This window comes from Chlamydomonas reinhardtii, chromosome 8 (genome assembly GCF_000002595.2).
Source record: "Chlamydomonas reinhardtii strain CC-503 cw92 mt+ chromosome 8, whole genome shotgun sequence".
Lineage (NCBI taxonomy): Eukaryota > Viridiplantae > Chlorophyta > Chlorophyceae > Chlamydomonadales > Chlamydomonadaceae > Chlamydomonas > Chlamydomonas reinhardtii.
In genome coordinates this window covers 4823539-4841073 of record NC_057011.1, presented here as the reverse complement: position 1 = coordinate 4841073, position 17535 = coordinate 4823539, and the positions used below count along the sequence as shown (strand labels likewise).

Here is a 17535-nt window from a genome sequence, read left to right as displayed (position 1 = left end):
GTGGGGGTGTTCGCAGTGGCGGGACTTTAGCGCTAAATGTTTGCCACTAAATGGCTAAAGTCCCCACTGGAAAGAGGCCCAATGAGTGTTGCAACTCGGCCCATGCATGGAAGCGACGAACTCCAGCCCCAACAGGCACACGAAAGGACTTGTTCCATACGTACCGATTACATTGCGCGACCCCCGGTGAAGGAAAGCGTGCGAACGCAACAACCCGCCATTTCAAACTCACCATCCAAACCCCAGTTCCGCGACCGTCTTTAAGCCGTTCGCACCGAGGGCCTAGTTTGAAAAATGGCGTCTCTACTAGGTCGTTCACGCGTCCTGCGGCACAGCACTGACACGCCGAGAGGGGGTGTCGGAAGGCCAAAAAACAGCGCACCTTTGCTATTATGCGACCCAGGGCCCTGCCTTGGGAGTTCCGCGCTTCCTTGGAAGCATCATTTGCGTCTGCAACCACTTCAGGCGCAGTCTGGGAGCCGCGGAGACAGCACACGGAAAGTTCGCCTCTCGCGCAGCCGGCATGCCGCTGCTCTTGACGTGCTCCGGCGAGTGACGTACCAAGCAACGCTGCCTGTGCCATCGGAGCCACCGGAAGCCGGCGACGGTCTTCTCCTCAGGTCAGTCGTTGCACAACATCTGGCGCGCGCATGCGTGCCGCTCAAAGGGCGCGGCTTGTCGCGCGAGGAGCTCCGGCAGCCCCTGTACCCGCGTTTAGACGCTGACCGCCCATCGTTAGATTCCGCCAGGTCTCGGAGGTGCGGCAGCATAGCGGCAAGGTGCCGACCCGCAGCCGCTGACCGCCCAGCGGTTGAGACTCACGGCCACCTGCCCAAGCGCCACACACACCCTTGCACTGCAGCCAGTCAACGCAGTTGCTTCCTGCAGTCGGTTACGCCTCCCACGCGCCTTACTAGCTGCATGACTGAGGCTCCAGCAGCCGGAAAGCAAAAGCCCTTGTGACCCTTCGCCTCCCACACTGCTTCCCCCAACTCACCTGGCTCCACCCCCTCCTCCCGCCCCACCCACCGCACCCGCCCCCGCCGGCCTCCACAACCGATGCCTACCCCTCCTGCGCCCTCCCCCCTGCAGGTTCCCGGCCCTGGAGTTCCGCAGCCTGCTGCTCAACGCCATCGGGCGCGAGTCCTTCCCCGACCGCGCGGTGTGGAAGCGGAACAAGGTGGGCGGGTGGGGAGGGCGAGGGGGTTTTCACCAGTTGTGGTGGTGACACCACGGCCCCGCCCCGCTCCCCCTCACTGCTCTACTGCGCCACACTCAGGTGGAGCTGTGCTCGCTGCTGCTGCACCTGGCGGCGGGTGACACCACCGCATACGCCGCAGCGCTGGAGGCGGTGGTGAGCGCCTGCATCAGCCTCAAGGCAGGAGGAGGCAGCGACAAGGGCGTCACCCGCCGCCAGCGCGGCCGCGCCGCCGCCGCCGCCGCCGCCGCGGCGCTGGCGGTGGAGGCGGGCGCCGCCAGCGCGGCGTGTGCGGGGCCCTCGCCGCTGTCCTCGGCCTCCTCCTCCTTGGACGGCACGGACGGCGCCGACAGCCTGCCCCTGCCACACTGCGCCGCCGCCACCTCCACCTCCACCTCCACCAGCAGCACCCCCATCTCCACCCCCACCGCCCCCGCCCCCAGCTCTGCGCTGTTCCTGGTCAGCCACGTGCGCAGTCTGGAGTCGCGGCGGGCGGCGCTGAGGGCGCAGGTGGACGGCTGGTGCCGCGCCATTGTGCAGGGGGCCGGAGCAGGGGCAGGCGGCGGCGGCGGCAGCGGCGGCACCATGGCGGCGGCGGCGGCGCCACTGGGGGTGGCGGTGGGCGGCCAACAGGGGCAAGGGCAGGGGCAGGAGGCCGCCGCCGTGGGGTGTAGCGGCACGTCCGCGCCCGCGCCCTCCTGTTGTAGCGGCGCTACCGCTGCCGTCTCTGCTGCCTCCTCCACTGCCTCCACCACCACCGGTACCAGCACCAGCACCACCACCCCCAGCAGCACCAGCAGCACCAGTGCCGCCGCCACCTCCAACCGCTGCCCCAAGCCTCCCACTGCCGCCGCGCTGGCCTCCGCCGCCGCCACCTTCGCGCAGCTTCGGCCGCTGCTGGAGCGGGTGCTGGGTCTGGGCGAGCCGGCGCCGCTGGTGGACATACGGCGCAACGGCAGCTACACGGAGCTGCAGGTGCGGGTGGGGGTGAGGGTGGGGAGAGTGAGGGTGGGGGGTGGTGGGGGTCGGGTGTGTGCGTGGGATGCCGTGGAGTTCCCCAGATTCAACGTCAGCGGTGGTGGCACCGGTGGTGATGGGTCGCTGGCGGGTGCTGGACGTGCCCCAGGCCCCTCCCGCCGCCATGCCGCTCCTGCTGCTGCTTGCGCCTCGCGCCGCTGCTGCTGCGGCCACCGCCTCCCTGACCTGCAACCCGCTGTGCCTCCCCGCTGCCCCGCCCCCCTCTGCCCCCCGCTGCCCACCCCCCGCCCCCTTGTCTCCGCCCTCCGCCCCCCCCCTCACTTCTTAAACTTAATGCGTGTAACCCCCCCGCCAGGTGGCTGCTCAGCTGGAGGGGCACCTGCCGCCCGGGTGGCGCCTGTACGCACAGGTGTGGGTGGGCGTGTGGGTGTGGGTGTGGGGGTTAGGCAGATTCTGCAACGGGTGTGTGTGAGTGTGTGGCATGGCAGCTTTCCTCCAGGGCCCCTCCTGGGGCCGCTGTCTACCGTCTACCACTTCCCTAACTAGTCATGAATGTAACCCCCCAACCTCCCCCCCCCCCTGTGCGCAGGCCACTATTGTGCGTGTGGACGGCTCGCCGTTTGTGAACCGCAAGCACCTCAAGGGCGAGGCCGACCTGCTGCTGGTGGACCCGGACGGCGTGGTGCAGGTGGGTGGGGTGGGGGAGGGGGAGGGAGGGGAGGGAGGGACTGGGGGATTGGGGGACTGGGGGAGGGGGGCGCTGACGGGCGGAGGGACCGAGGGATTGGGATAGGCGGCTGGAGGGGTACATTTATGATGGTGTACAAGAAGGGGGAAGGTGGATATGGCTCTGTTGAACGGGTTGTGTGCTTTGCCTCTAATCTTTCTCCCTTTTCTTATGTCCCTCGCCATCTCTGCATCTCTTGCGTTTAATACGCACGCTCCTCCTCCTGCTCCTCAGGCGCTGGTGGAGGTCAAGACCGCCAAGGGCAACCCCTACGTGGCGCTGTACGAGGACGTGGGCAAGGTGCGGGAAGGGCTGGGGGCGGGGCGGGGCGGGGGCAGGAGGAGGCAGTGTGTGGAGGAGGACGGCCGGGCGGCCGGGCTCCCACCAAACCTGTATGAAACGTACGCGCTTCCAACCACCCCCTGACCACACCCCCTTACACCCAGCCACCCCCACCCGCCCAACCCCTCCCCCTCCCCCCTCCCACACTCACACGCACACCCCCTACGGCCCTACAGCTGCTGGGGCTGCTGCGCGCCGTGCGCAACCGGGTGGTCACCTTCCGCCACGGCGGCGTGTCCTCCACCTCCTCCTCTGCCTCCGGCTCCTCCTCCTCCTCCACGGAGCTGGTGACGCTGGCCTTCTCCAAGCGCCTGCGCCCCATCTACGTGCTGGGCTGCGGCGGCCCCACACTTGGGGGACTGGAGTGGCAGCCCGCCTCCGCAGCCTCCGTGGCGGCTGCAGCAGCCGCACCCGCGGCCTGGCCCTCGGCAGCGGCGGCGGCGGGCGTGGGTGCGGCGGCGGCAGCGGCGGCGGCGGTGCCAGACACGGTGGTTGCGGCTGCGGCGGCTGCTGCCACCATCAAGGGAAGCTATGACCACTCCATCGCCGCCGCTGCTACTGCTGCTGCCAGCAGTAGTAGCACCAGCACTAGCAGCGGCCGCCCTGCCGCCGCTACTGCCACTGCTACTGCCGCTACTGCCTCCTCTGCGCCCCATCAGGGTCTGGTGGTGCCGCCCTCGGCCGTGCTGCGTTCCGCCTGGTCCAAACTGCTCACCATGGAGCTGGGCCGGGAGCTGAGCGGAGGCGGCAGTAGCAGCAGCAGCAGCAGCAGCAGCAATGGCAGTAGCGCCACCACCACCACCAGCGGCGGCGGCGGCGGTGGCGGCCCGGCTGCTGTGTGGAGCAGTGTGAGTGTGGCAGCGCTGACCCGGGAGGCGGTGGTGCTGCAGCTGCCGGCGGCTGCGGTGCCGCGGCTGGCGGCGCGGGTGTCGGCCTACTTTGCGCGCCTGGCGCACTGCGAGGTGTACCTGGTCAACACAGCCTAGCTGGGGGGCGGGGGGAGGGGAGGGGCGCAGAGGGAGGAGCTGGGCGGCGGGTGGGGCGGATGTGGGTGACGTCGCCTGCATCGGCACTGGCGCCGCTGACTGGCGGTCCGGTGTCGGAGCTGGCGGCCGTGACAGTGCGGTCCAGCCATGTGGCGGCGGCATGTGGGGCTGGAGGGCGGCGGCAGGAGCTGGGCTGCATGTGCATGTGCAGGGCGCAGCAGTGGGGGCGGTCAGGACGGGCTAGGACGGGCTGGGCCGGGCGGCAGAGGGAGTAGCTGTGGGCTGAGGGCTGGAGGGGCTGTGGGCTGGCGTCACTGCCTGGGAATGGCAGACGTGGCAGTGCAGGAGCGGCGAGCAGAGGTGGGTGGTGGGGGAGTGGCTCTTTGACAGAGGGCAGGAGAGGCGAGGCGGGACTGCAGGCGCAGTGCCTCGGGGGCACCGGTTGGTGCGGTCCGATGTGAGAGAGGCAGCAGCAGGCACGCAGACCGCTGCGGGGGCCGCTGTGGGAGGGGGCGAAGTAGCAGCTGCGCAGGTCGCAGCCGGGGGACTGTCACCGAATCGAGAAGAAACCCTGAGACCGTTACGGTATGTGTGTGTTAACATGTTGATCAGCGCCGGCAATGGCAATTGCTGCGATGCTCTTGGTGGATGGGCGAGCGCGTGTCATTGTGACTGTTTGGTGTTGGTGTTGGCTGTGATTGCTTAAGAGACGTTCACACAAGGCGAGTGGCAGGCGGCGGTCAGTTGGTCTTTGTTACATTCATGGCCCCGCCCGCCGCTGTCTCCGCTGTAGCTGCGTAGCCGGCGCGATGCTTCCAATTGGTGGCCGCGCCCTGAGAACTAGTAGACTGCCCTGGTATTTCATCTGCATTTCGTGCTACCCAGCGTTTATAAAGGCATGGCTTCATCTCTGTTCGTACTTACTTTGGTGTGTACTCGTGTCGGTGCGCGATGTGTGCGTTCAGGCCCCGGCCAGGGCGGGTGTGGGCACGTGCGCCAGGAGCACCCGGCAGCTGGCGCGCGGGGAGGGGGTTACTGGTGCGTGGCTGTGTGTAGGTGTGGGTGTGGGTTGCACCACACGTACCGTGGAGGCCCTTGCCCTTCGCCTTGCGCACGCGCCCCACGTCCGGCCTGGCCTGAGGTCCCGGTTTGGCTCTTGTACAGCTGTTGATACAGAAGGGGCTGTGATATTGTTGAAGACAGGTGCTGTAGCCCGCCGCCGGGTGCCCTCCTTGTACATCTATATTCTTGACGCTGCGTGTGTGTGTGGTGCTGGTGCCTGGCGGTGTGGTGGTCTGGCGTTGCTGCCGCCGCCGATATGTAGACAGCGTTGGAATCCGTGAGCTTGCGCCCGTGGGTGCCGGTATGTGGTAGGTGAGTGTATGGGTGTGCGTGTGATGATCCCAAGTGCACCTTCACCCGGCGGCGACGCAGCGAACCTGCTCACCGGGTTGGAGCTCGAACGCCCCGGGTGTTGTCTGATGTTTTTGTCAGAGTCGCGAGTTTGGTGGTGTAGGTGTCACGCATGTGTGTATGACGTGTCGGGGCAAAGGGGCTCGCACGGCAGCGGCGGGAACCGACCCGGTCCCAGGGCGCTGTGGCGTTGTGTGGCACACACACACACACACACACACACACACACACCCGCAGCGACTGGCACCCACGTGACGTCTGCTGATCCGCCGGTGTAACACCCAAGAGCCGTACTGCCGCAGACATGGTGCCGCTGCGGACGAGGGCGCGCGTGCGGCTGTGGCCGATGGGACATGTGCGCGCGGACGCTTTTGTTCCCCACTGGAGGCCAGAGTGACATTGCGCAGGGACAGGGCGCGCCTACCCACCTGCCCGCCTGCCGCCCTGTGCCGCCCCCTCGGTTGTTGGGCGGTTGGCACGGGTGCGCCACGACGTCCCCCTCCAGTCCTCCTGGCCAACCGCTGCAGCTTGCAGGTTATTAGGCTGCTCTCGACCTTAGTCGCCAGACTCGCCACAGCCCTAGGCAAAGCAGGCCGCACCGGGGGCCCTGGGACGGACGGGCGGCCAACTGTGAAGGTGATTGGGACCCGAATGCACTGATGCACATTTTGCATACACAAATTGCACCAGGCGCCCACCACGCCCACCCAACTAGTAATGCATCACCTCTCCTTCTTACATTTCATCAAGTCGGCGTGGTCTTGACCTCACCCAAAAAGAAACGCGGTGGTGGTTCAGGTAGTGGTTCTAGCATTTCTAGCAAACGAGCGAGCCGTCTTACATTATCTGCGCGTTACACCTGAAACTATCTTGAGTGACCGAGGCGAGCAAGGATGGGGCTGGCGCAGCTGCAGAGCTGGGGTCGCGGTGAGGATGGTGTGGTTTTGCTCGCATGGCGGTCGCTCTCCCGCTCGTCCGCCCCTGGCCAGGCGATCTTGTCGTTACAAGTCACGTAACACCATTGGAGCAACTTAGCTGGCTGCGCGGCTCGAAAACCGGGCTCAGCGACCAACCTATTGCCCTCGCAAGCACCTTACCACCGCCCCCTTCCGCCTTCCGCCTCACCCGCCTGCCCCCTCGCAGCCCAGCTGCTGCACGACCGGGTGCGCCTCAGCACCTCCAGCCCCGCCGACCTGCTGCGACCCGACGTCAACGCCGTGCACGTGCGCCGCTGCTCGCCGGTGCACCCGCGCCGGCTTCGGCAGGAGGCGGAGCGGCTGGGGGTGGGCTTCCGCAGCAAGGTGTGTGGCGCGGCGACAGTGGGGACGGTGGTAGTGGTGGCGGTTTGGGCGGGTGATGGGAGTGGGGAGGTGCGGTTGCGTGGCGGGGACGTATCGTCACGCACTGGCAGCCTTTCACGACGTACGGCCCACAGTGTCCCCCACTCCCCGTCACTCACCCCCCTCGCATCCCCCTCTCACCCCCCTCACTGCCCCCCCCCTTTACGGTACCCCCAGGTGCTGGCTGACACGCGGCGGCCGGCGCCCGCGGCGGAGGAGCTGGTCCGGGCGCTGCGGGAGCCGGAGGTGCGCGAGTGGCTGCAGGTGAGGCCGGGCTGCCGCTGGGCTGGCGGTCTGGTGGTCTGGTGGCTCGGTGGGGTCAGGCGACCTGCGGTGTGGCCGAGATATGGGGGTTGTGTGCGTTGTGGGTAGGGCTGGAGGAGGGCGTTCAGCCGTGGGATTCACCACCCTTGGCTGTCTCGGGTGGCTGTGTGGCACCTGGCCCGCCTCACAGCCCGCCCCAGCAGCGCACCCCCCAATCAGATGACACCACGACCAGCCCACACACACGTACATGTACATGGTACCACAGACGGAGTTGCAGCCCCTGCACATAACGGGCACAACTGCATGCCAGTGTGTAGGTGTGTGTACATGCGGCGTGTCGTCCATGCGTCCATCCCTGTGTGTGCGGCACGCCTGCTCTGACGCGTGTGTGTACGGCGCACACGCACAGGCCGACATCTGCCAGCTGCTGGCGCTGTTCGGCCCGGGCCTGCTGGGCTACCGCCGCGTGTCCGCCCGGCTGGAGGTGCTGGCGGGCACGCCCTGCCCGCGCTGGCACGCCGACCACGTGGGAGTGCGCTGCCTGGTCACCTACCTGGGGCCGGGAACACAGGTGGTGGAGAACAGGTGGGCGGGGACTGGGGGGTTTGGGGAGGGGAGGGGAGGGAGGCGGTTGTTGTTCATGGTAAGAAGCCGGAGACTCTATGGGGGGCCTGGGAGGAGGGGAGGGTGAGGGAGGTAAGGGTAGAGGCAGGTTTGCGTCAGCCGAGCACGTAGGTTGCGGGGCGGAGTCACAGACTCACAGTGCGGTAGCCACAGACAGGTACATGGAGGGGATTTGGCGCTGAGCTTGTCGGGTTCCCCGCTTTCTGTTTGTGTGTCCCAACTCTCGCTGTCTGTTGCTGTGTGGCTGTGTCCCCTTGCCCCCTGCCGGCTGCAGGCATGTGAAGCGGCGGTGGCTGTGGGGCGGCGAGGGCGGCGTCGCGGTGGCCGGCGTGGCGGCGGCGGCGCCCCACACATGCGCCGGCGAGGGGGACCTGCTGTTCCTCAAGGGCCACGCCGCACCCGGCAACTACGGCATGGGCGCCGTACACCGCAGCCCCGACCTTTCGACCACCAGCACCAGCAGCAGTAGCAGTAGCAGCAGCAGCAGTAGCAGTGAGGGCGGCTGTAGCAGTGGCGGGCAAGGAAGGGGCGAGGCGGCAATGGCGGGGAGGGGGCATGCGGCGGAGTCCGGGAGTTCCGATGGGTTGGGAGCGGCGTTGACACGAGGCGGCGGCGCGGGCGGTGGGCTTGGGGTGTTGGTGGCGGGGGCCCCTCCGCTGCGGCTGCTGCTGACCATTGATGACGTGGTGGGGTCGGCTGAGGATTGCGGCTGCGGGCGGCCACACGGGGAGGGCGAGGGGGCGGAGGCGGGGGCGCACCTGGCGGATGCGTCCCTCACACTGGCGCCTTGATGCACTGTCGTATGCCCCCCGGGCCCGTGGCGTGGCGTGCCGCCACTTTGCTTGGTGATGGCCACTCGGGGGCGGGGCAGGCAGGGACTGCGGGAGGCCGGGAGGCGTTGGGCCGGGTGGTGCTGATGGTGTTTTGGCGCTTGACAGGGGCGGCACCCCAACTGCGTGCGGGCCGGCTCATGTGTGCGCATAGAAAGTGCAGCAGCTTAGTTCGACAAGGCTGTGAATGGGCTGGAGTATGCGTGCTAGCCTGCTAGGTTTCCTCCTCCTGCCCGGGCGCCTGGGGCCTGGAGCGTGCCGTCACTTGTTGTGGTGGTGGGGAGGCTAGGCAGGGCCGGGAGGCGGTGGGCCGCGCATGGGCCACCGCTGGGCCGGTGGGCCGGTGGCGGTGGTGTTTGGGAGACCTGCGCTGCCCCCTCGAGCCTCGACTTACAAGAAGGGACCTATGGCACCTTCCACTGGGTACAGTATGTGAAACACGCCGTCTTGTAAAAGTACATTTCCGCATGCACCGGCACCGGTACACGCCTCTGGCAACGACATGGGACGGTGGTGGCCAGGGCCGCAGTGGGTCGGGGTCGACTAACCCATAGCCTAACATTCCGTTCTTACATACCGGTACTGTTCGCAGGTTCGTCACCACACATGAATGCTCCCCCGACACAGCTTGCACTGACATGCATGACACACTGCGTCCACATCCTGCCGCTGCCACCTGTTACTGCTAGTGCCACTCACCGTCACTCTCAATCACAGATATACAGTGCTGTGCTCCTGCATGCCGCTCACACAGCTGGGCCCCCGCCCCTCGACCCCACGCCTGTGGGCGGTACACCTCCCACAAGGCTCCTACCTACCCACGGAGGTCCCTTGGCGAGCAAGTTAGACTTTTACCGGCAATGACTGCTACAACGCCTGCCTCAACCCTCTCAGCTCCACCTGCAAAACCCCATCACTCGCTCCGTTCCTCCCCACGACTGCCCCCTGCTTGTTCTTCCCGTTGACTCCGCGCCCCCCCTTCGCTCACCCGCTCACTTGCCGCCGCCGCCGCCCCCCGGCACGTACTGCTCGCAGCCTGTCAGCGCCAACCGCCGCCCGCTGTACACGCTCACGTGCAGCGGCACACGCAGCCGCAGGTGCGCCATCACGCCGCCGCCAGCCGCGCCGTTCACTGCCGCCAGCAGCGGCTCCAGATCCAGATCTGGATCCACAGCCGGATCCAGATCCGGATCCCGGCCGCTGCTGCTGCTGCTGCCGCGCCGCCGCACGGGCACGGGCACACACAGCGTTATGCGCGCGTCGCCGCACCACACCAGCCCCGCACGCGGCGGGTCCGGCACGGGCCCCGCAGGCGCCGCCCCTGGCCCCAGCACTCCCGCCACCTGCTGCTGCTGTTGCTGCTGTTGTAGTGCGCCTCCAGCCGCCGCCGGCGCCGCTGCTACTGCCACTGGTGGCGGCTGTGGCGGCTGTAGCAGTCGGTGGTGGTGGTGCTGCGCCAGCACGTCGTCCACCGCCGCCAGCGACAGCGCCGCCGCCGTGCGCACCACCTCGCCCGCCGCCGCGCCCAGCTGCAGCCGCAGCAGCAGCCGCTGCAGCTTGGCAAGGGCGCCCACACCGCCGCCGCCGCCGCCGCCGCCTGCTGCTGCCGCCGCCGCCGCCAGGTGTCGCAGCGGCGGGCGCAGGCGCTGGCCGGCGGGGGTGGACAGGTGGCCGTCCCTGCGCACCCGGGACTGCGGCGGCACACACATTCATGGCGTCAGGGCGGGCAGGGGTGGACGTGGGGTAGGCAGGGGTAGGGACACATGGAGGACACGACACCTGATCAATTCATGCCCCCCGTTCACCCCTCTAACCCTCTTTTCCCCTGACCCTGATGAATTCACGCCTCCCCCCGTCCTCCCGCTAGGCGCCCTCTAGCCCCCCTCTAGCCCCCTGCCCCTCCCCCGCTCACCGGCAGCTCCTCCCTGTGTTTGGCCAGCCCGGGGAAAGCGGCCAGGAAGCCCGCCAGCAGCGCCGCCGCCGCCGCCTTGCCGCCGCCTCCTGCTCCCCCGCCTCCTCCTGCCAGCCCCAGTGCGGTGGCCAGCTGCTTGTGGCTGCAGCCGCCCGCCAGCGCCGCCACCAGCACCTGACGAGCCGCCAGCTCCACCACCGCAGCAGCAGCAGGCGGCGGCGGCGGGGCCGCGGCCGCGCCGCTGCCGCTGGCGGCTGCAGCCTGTGCGGCACTTCCGCTGCTGCCGCTGCGGTGTCGCACCAGGCCCAGGAGCCGGCGCAGCTGCTGTCCCTGGCTGCAGTGGTGTACGGGTGTGCGAGTTGATTACCGATCACAACATATGAATGAGTCGGGGGTTGCGTGTGTGAGGTGAGGACCGAGCCGCAGGAGCCCCACGCAGTGCCCCCCAGTGCCCCGTCCCCCCTACAAACCCTCCCCATCCCCCCTCAATGCCCCCAACCCCGCCCCCACACACCTGGCCTCCCACGCCGCCGCCACCGCCGCCCAGGGCTGCGGGGCGTACAGCGCCGCGGTCAGCCCCGGGTCGCCGCTGAGGTGCGCCGCCGCCGCCAGCGGCAGGTAGGGGTAGGCCACACACACAAACACCCAGCGGCAGGGGTAGGCGGGGAGCGGGGCAGGGGGAGGGGCAGGGGCAGGGGCAGGGAGAGGGAGCGGGGGAGCGGGGACCCGTAGCAGCTGCCGCTGTGGGTCGGCAGTAGCAGGGGCGGAGAGTGAGGAGGAGGAGGAGGGTGCTTTTGGCCGTGCGGCTGCAGTGTGCACGGGTGTGGGCGGCGGCGGCTGCAGGAGGTCCTCCGCGGCGCAGCGCAGAAACTGTGAGGGGCAGGAGGAGGAGGCCGGGGCTGGGTGTATGTGTGTGTGCATGTGGTGAATCCGCCGGTTATCTTTGCACACGCAGGCACTCACTATGGTAATCACAGCGTGATTATCACACTAACCTCCCCCCCCCACACACACACGCACACGCACACACACACACACACATACGCACACACACACACACACACACACACGCCCCACCCAGTGGCTCACCTGCGGCGGGGCCACGGCCATGGCCAGCAGCCGCCGCAGCGCCCACTCCACCGCCGAGCCGGCCGCGGCGGCTGGGGCTGGGGTCGGCATGCCAGCCGGTAGGCCCGCAACGCCCCAGCCACCTCCTGCTCCTGCTCCAGCGCCCGCCATCCCCGCCATAGCCCCCGTCCCTGTTCCCGGCGCTGCCCCCGCCGCCGCCGCCTCCGCCGCCTGCGCCAGTGCCGGCAGGCAGCGGGCGCAGTCGTCCGCCGCCCACAGGCGGGCAGCGGGCGCCACGGTGTGGACAGGCTGGCCGGTGAGGGGGTCGGCCGCGGCCACCAGCGCCACGTGGCACCTGCGTGTGTGTGTTGTGTGTGTGTGTGTGAGGGAAGGCAGGGGCGTGTGTGAGGCGGGCCGCAGGCATATGTCAGAGCAAGGAGGAAGGAGAAGGGCCTCAGTCCGTCCTTCGCACCTGCTGCTGGCTCTCCCCACTCCCTCGCCGCCTCCGCCTGCCTCCGCCTCCGCCTCCTCGAAGGTGAGCGCCTGCCTGGGGCCGGGCGGCTGGAAGTCCAGCAGCAGGCCCCACCGCAACACCGGAGGCGGCGGAGGCGGCGGAGGCGGCGGGCCTGGGGGTGCTGGTGGGCACCCGCCCGCAGCCGCGGCAGGGCCCGGGCCGGTGCCTGGGCTGGGGCCCGGGAGGTCCTCGGCGAATAGCACGGGCAGTGGCAGAAGCGCCTGAGGGGCGAGGGGTGAGGGGGTGAGAGGGCAAGAGGGCGAGATGGCGAGGTGGAAGGAGCGACCTGGCGTGGCCGCAGCGTGGGTGGCGCCCCGGTGGTCCTGGTGTGGGCAGGCCTAGGCTGCTGTCGCCCGCGCCTCCCTCCCTCCCTCCCTCCCTCCCTCCCTCCCTCCCTCCCTCCCTCCCTCCCTCCCTCCCTCCCTCCCTCCCTCCCTCCCTCCCTCCCTCCCTCCCTCCCTCCCTCCCTCCCTCCTTCCCTCCCTCCCTCCCGCGCCTACGCTCCCTCTGCTCCCTCCCACCCTCCCTCCTTCCCCCGGCACTCACCCTCAGCGCCGCCTCCCCCGCCGGCGTGCAGCAGTAGCGCTGCTGCAGCGAGGCCGGGCCGCGGCCTGCAGGGGCACCACCGCCACCACTGCCACCGCCGCCCGGTCCCGCACTGGGGGGCTGCGCCGCCAGCCCCGCCGCCGTCAGCTCCGACACCACCACCACCGCGTCAGCGCCCGCGGCCGCCACCGCCGCCACCTCGGCAGCCGCAGCAGCAGCGCCAGCCGCGCCGGCGGCGGCAGCACCATCAGCAGCGGCACCGGCCGTACTGGCGCCGTCTCCGCCCCCACCACCGCCACCGCCTCCCCGGTACACGCACCGCAGTCGGCCCTCCAGCCCCGCCCGCTGCAGCGCAAAGCGAGCCGCGCCGCCCGAGGCCGCCGCCGCCGCCGCCGCTGCTGATGCTCCGGAACCAGCTGGCGCGGTTGACAGCTCCTCCGCCCCTTCCACTTCCGCCGCCACCTCCCCAGCCGCCCACAGCAAGGCCCTCAGCCCCGCCTCCTCCTCCCGCGCCGCCGCCGCACGCGCCAGCAGCGCCGCCACCGCCTCCGCCACCGCCCGCTCCCGCGGCGGCAGCGGCGGCCCCGGCCGCGGCCCGTACGCCTCCACGCGCGGGCCCCACGCCGCCGCATCCGCCCGCTTCACCGGCGCCCCCTCCTCACCACCACCACCGCCGGCTCCGTCGCAGCTGCCGCAGTGCTGCGCCTGCAGTGCCAGGTCCAGGGGCAACGTGGCGGGTGCGCCGCCGCCGCCGGGTCTGAGTCGGGCCAGGAAGGCCCGGCGGCACAGCGCCTCCACAACTGCGGGGCGGCGCAGGTCCAGGCAGGGGGGCGCTGGCGGTGGAGGCTGGTGGTGCTGGTGTTGATATGGCTGGTGGTGCTGGTGTTGGTGTTGGTGCTGCTGGTGTTGTTGTGGGTGCATGGGAGGCTGGGTGAGGGCGGCCGCCAGGCGGCCGCAGGCGGCCAGGCAGGCGGCGGCGCGGGCCAGCTGGCGGCGGCAGGCGGGCACATCCAGGGCCAGGCCGCCGCCCGCCGCCGCAACAGCTGCCGCCGCCGCAGCCGGTGCCGTGCCGGTGCTACTGCCACAGGCCCCTCCATTGCTACTGCCACACCCCCCTCCATTGCTACTGCTGCTGCTGCTGGGCAGCAGGTTGACGCGGGTGCGCGCCAGGGCGGCGGTCAGCGGCGCCTCCACCAGCCTGTGGCGGCAGCAGTGGCGGCAGTGGCGGCAGAGGCGGTGTCAGGAGTCCTCATGCAGCTCCAACAGCCTTCCAGTTGCCCTTGAATCAGCACAGCAATGCAAAGCCATTGATCCCACACGCGTACACACAAGTACATAATGAGCATTCACCGGCACATGCACGCTCACACGCTCACACACACACACACACACACACACACACACAATCACACACGCCCCCACCTGTAGTGCGCCGCCAGCCCCTCCGCCGCCAGCCGCGCCCGCAGCGGCCCCGCCAGCGCCCAGGCGCTCAGCGCCGCCCTCAGGCCGGCGGTGGCGGCGGCGCGCGGCTGCAGCGGCACCCGCACCGCGTAGGCGGGCAGCACGGCCCGCTGCAGCTGGGGCAGCGACAGCTCCTGTGGGGGGTTGGGCAGGGGTAGTTCATTCCAATCCCAACGTAAACCATTGCCAATCCAGAACCCATAGAGCGCGTAGAGGGTTTGGCGCGTGGGGGTGGTGGCAAAGGGGAGGGAGGAGGCCGTATGTGTGTGACAGGTATCTTAGAGCACGAATACATTGCCCTCCTCCCCGCCCCACCTGCGCCCCCCTCCCGCTTCCCTCCGCCCCACCTGCGGCCCCGCCGAGCCGTACGCCAGCCAGGCCATCACACCTGGGTCGTCCCACCCACTGCTACTGCTACCGCTGCTACTGCCACTGCTACTGCCACCCGCTGCCGCCAGCGGGCAGCCCGCCGACAGCAGCGCCGCCAGCTGCGCCTCCGCCTGCCACGCCACAATGCGCACGCCGCCGCCGCCGCCGCCACCACTACCGCCGCCGCCACGGCCCGCCGCCGCCAGCACCTCACACGCCGCCCGCCACAGCGCCGAGTTATGCAGCCCCCCGCCGCCACTGGCGCCGCGACTGGTGCCGCCGCCACCGCCATGCCCGTCCCCCGCCACCACCACCTCCTCCTCTTCCAGCTCCACCACGCCCTCAGGAGCCCGCCGCCGCTTGGTGCCCACAGCCCCCCCGGACCCGGACCCGCCCGCGCCACCGCCACCCGCCGCTGGCCGCGCGCCCGCCTTCGGCCGCTGCTGCTGCTGCTGCTGCTGCGGCTGCTGCTGCTGGGGGTGCTGCTGCGGCGGCGGCGGCGGGGCGGTGAAGTTGAGGAGCACTGCCTCGGTGAAGCCCCACGTGACCACCAGCCCCTCAACCACCGCCGCCGGGGCCGCCTGCACCGCCGCCGCTGCAGCCGCCTCACCGCCGCCACCTCCGCCATCGTCCCCGCTCCGCGCTGCACCCCCTCCGCCCTGCGGCCCAGGCGGCGGCGACGGCTGCGGCTGCGCCCCCGCCGCCGCCGCCGCCGCCGCACGCGGCTGTGTGGGCTGCTGCGACAGCGCCGCCGCCATCGCGGCGGGCGGGGGGCCGGGGATGCGAATGCGCGCGTCCACCGCCGAGGGCCGCGCGCCGTCAGGGGACACCACCGCCGCCGCCGCCGCCCCATTCAGGGCGGGAGGGCGAGCCATCCATAATGCCGCCGCCGCCGCCACCCGTGATGCCGCCGCCACCGCCGCCCGCCTGCTGCTGCTGCTGCGCCCTCAGCTGCTGTGCCCGCTGCTCGGGCGGCAGCAGCAGGGGGCGGCTAGACACCACCCCCAGGGCGAAGCTGGGCTGCGCGCGCCAGGCCTGTGTGTGTGGGGGGGTTTTGGGGGGGGGGGACGACAGGCACACGTAAGGACTATGCAGTGCACCACATGCCGTGCCCCTGTCCTCAGGTTGCTTGGGTCTTGGGTCCAACAACCCCAGAGACTCCACCTGCACCCCCCCCCCCTCCTCCCCGCTCCCCACCTCCATAAACGCCGCCACCACCTCAGGCCGACTGCCGTCACTCAGCTCCACCACACGAGCCGAGCCGCGCAGGCTGGCCGGCTGGGGCACAGGCCGAGCCTGCGTCGCCACCCCGCCCCGAGTCCCCGCCGCCGCTCCTGCCGCCTCCCCCTCCCCAGCAGTAGCAGCGGCAGCAGCAGTAGCAGCGGCAGCAGTAGTGTCGGCGGCCGCAGCAGCAGCAGCGGGAGCTGCCTGCAGCTCCTGCAGGGCGGCCTCGCGGCTGCCGCCCGCCGCCCGCAGCTGCGCCTCCAGCCGCTGGGCGGCCTCCAGGGCGGCGCGGGTGGCGGCGGCGCGCTGGGCCTGTGGTGTCATTGGGATGCCGTGATTGTTGGTGGGGTGGGGTGATGTGGGCGACTGACAAGCTACCCACTAGTATGGCCGCAACAATGGGGCAAACCACTGTTTTGAGAACGACAGAAAATAGCAACAAGACAGAGCAGCAGACGCAGCGGCAGACGCAGCGGTGGCCCGCCGCTCCCACGCACCTCGCCGCCGCCCTCTCCCGCCGCCGCTGCCGCCGCCTCCGCCGCCTCCACCGCCGCCTCCTGCTCCGCCAGCTCCGCCGCCAGCGCGCCCAGGTGCTGCCGCGCCGCCGCCACCAGCGCCCGCGCGCCGCGCGCCAGCACCGCGTTGCCGTTGGCGGCGGCCGCGGCGGCGGCGGCCACCTCCTCCCTGCAGGCGGCGAGGTAGGGCGGTGGGGGGCGGGAGGAGCGGTTACAGGCGTGTGTGTGCGCGTGTGCGCGTGTGTGTTTGGACGAACGCTCTGTCCCCCTTGCCCCTATGGTGATGTACCACAGCTCGCATATGCGGCTGCAGTTTCTCCTTGCAGCGGGGACTGTTTCCTTACGGGATTGGTTCAAAGTTAACCCCGTTGCCCCACGCCCTGTGCGCCCGTGCCTGCTGCACCCCACCGCCCCAGACACCCACTTGCTGCTAGCGGCCTTGCCACCCCCGGCGGCGGCGGCGGCGGGCGGCGGCAGGCGGGCGGCCTGGCGCAGAGCGCGCGGCAGCGAGGAGGCCAGAGCCTGAGCGGGTGGGTGGGTGGGCGGGTTGGGCGGGGCGGAGAGCTCGGGCGGTGAGGGCACGAGAGGACGTGGGGGAGGGATGTGGGTGTGACGTGTGAGCGAGAAGACCCAAGGTACGGGGGGCTGGGGGGAAGCAGTGTCCCGGTAATCCTGGCCGCCCCACCCTCTCCTGTGGATGTGAGACTCTAGGGCACGTGACTCAAGTTACGGAGTGACTCGGGGTATGGATGAAGGCAGGAGTATCGACATGGCTCGCCTCACCAGCACCTCTCCCTCCTCCCCTCCCGCGCACCTTCTTGACGTCCTCCTCCGCCGCCACCGCCAGCAGTGCGGGCTGGGTGATGCCCGCCGCGAACAGCCCCCGCGCCCTCGCGCCCGTCATGCCCGGCACGCCCATCAGCGGCAGCAGCTCGCGCCGGCAGCCGGCAGCGGCCTGCAGCGACAGCCCCTCCAGCAGCGCCTGGAGCGGTGTGGGTGTGTGTGTGTGTGGTTGAGGGGTGTGCGTGCGAGTGTGTGTGTGTGTGTGTGTGTGTGAGCGCGCGCGCGCGCGAGAGAGAGAGTATATATGTATATATGTGTCTGCGCTGGTAGGGAAATGCATGCATGTCGCCGCAAGCCCCTCAGCTCGCACCCCCAGGCCTCGTTTCCTAACCCCTTAAAGGCCCCCCCTGCTCTCCCCCATCCCCCACCCCCTAGACC

At 70.1% G+C, this 17535-nt stretch overlaps 3 protein-coding genes across 3 annotated transcripts in view; 2 read left to right on the top strand and 1 right to left on the bottom strand.

The window, feature by feature from the left end:
- Nucleotides 1-167: 167 nt before the first annotated feature.
- CHLRE_08g384550v5 (uncharacterized protein) lies at nucleotides 168-5934 on the top strand. Its single transcript, XM_043065344.1, has 7 exons — nucleotides 168-620; nucleotides 1093-1180; nucleotides 1280-2173; nucleotides 2532-2585; nucleotides 2766-2864; nucleotides 3138-3203; nucleotides 3422-5934. The coding sequence occupies exons 1-7, from the start codon at nucleotides 295-297 to the stop codon at nucleotides 4229-4231; spliced, it is 2337 nt and encodes a 778-aa protein (XP_042922345.1). The 5' UTR covers nucleotides 168-294; the 3' UTR covers nucleotides 4232-5934.
- Nucleotides 5935-6197: 263 nt separating this feature from the next.
- CHLRE_08g384500v5 (uncharacterized protein) lies at nucleotides 6198-9170 on the top strand. Its single transcript, XM_043065343.1, has 5 exons — nucleotides 6198-6571; nucleotides 6788-6945; nucleotides 7162-7248; nucleotides 7661-7836; nucleotides 8150-9170. Exons 1-5 carry the CDS (start codon nucleotides 6538-6540, stop codon nucleotides 8664-8666), a joined length of 972 nt encoding a protein of 323 aa, XP_042922344.1. The 5' UTR covers nucleotides 6198-6537; the 3' UTR covers nucleotides 8667-9170.
- A 92-nt stretch (nucleotides 9171-9262) lies between these two features.
- CHLRE_08g384390v5 (uncharacterized protein) overlaps nucleotides 9263-17535 on the bottom strand; it is a 17495-nt gene continuing 9222 nt past the window's right edge. The window contains exons 15-27 of the mRNA XM_043065342.1: nucleotides 17129-17296; nucleotides 16739-16836; nucleotides 16297-16483; nucleotides 15773-16111; nucleotides 15503-15610; nucleotides 14554-15312; nucleotides 14168-14340; nucleotides 12746-13943; nucleotides 12158-12420; nucleotides 11707-12040; nucleotides 11132-11487; nucleotides 10618-10951; nucleotides 9263-10396 (exon numbers count right to left, since the gene is read on the bottom strand). Of these exons, the coding sequence (XP_042922343.1) occupies nucleotides 9698-10396; nucleotides 10618-10951; nucleotides 11132-11487; nucleotides 11707-12040; nucleotides 12158-12420; nucleotides 12746-13943; nucleotides 14168-14340; nucleotides 14554-15312; nucleotides 15503-15610; nucleotides 15773-16111; nucleotides 16297-16483; nucleotides 16739-16836; nucleotides 17129-17296 (5016 nt within the window). The 3' untranslated portion in view covers nucleotides 9263-9697. The remainder of the gene's footprint in view (nucleotides 10397-10617; nucleotides 10952-11131; nucleotides 11488-11706; nucleotides 12041-12157; nucleotides 12421-12745; nucleotides 13944-14167; nucleotides 14341-14553; nucleotides 15313-15502; nucleotides 15611-15772; nucleotides 16112-16296; nucleotides 16484-16738; nucleotides 16837-17128; nucleotides 17297-17535) is intronic.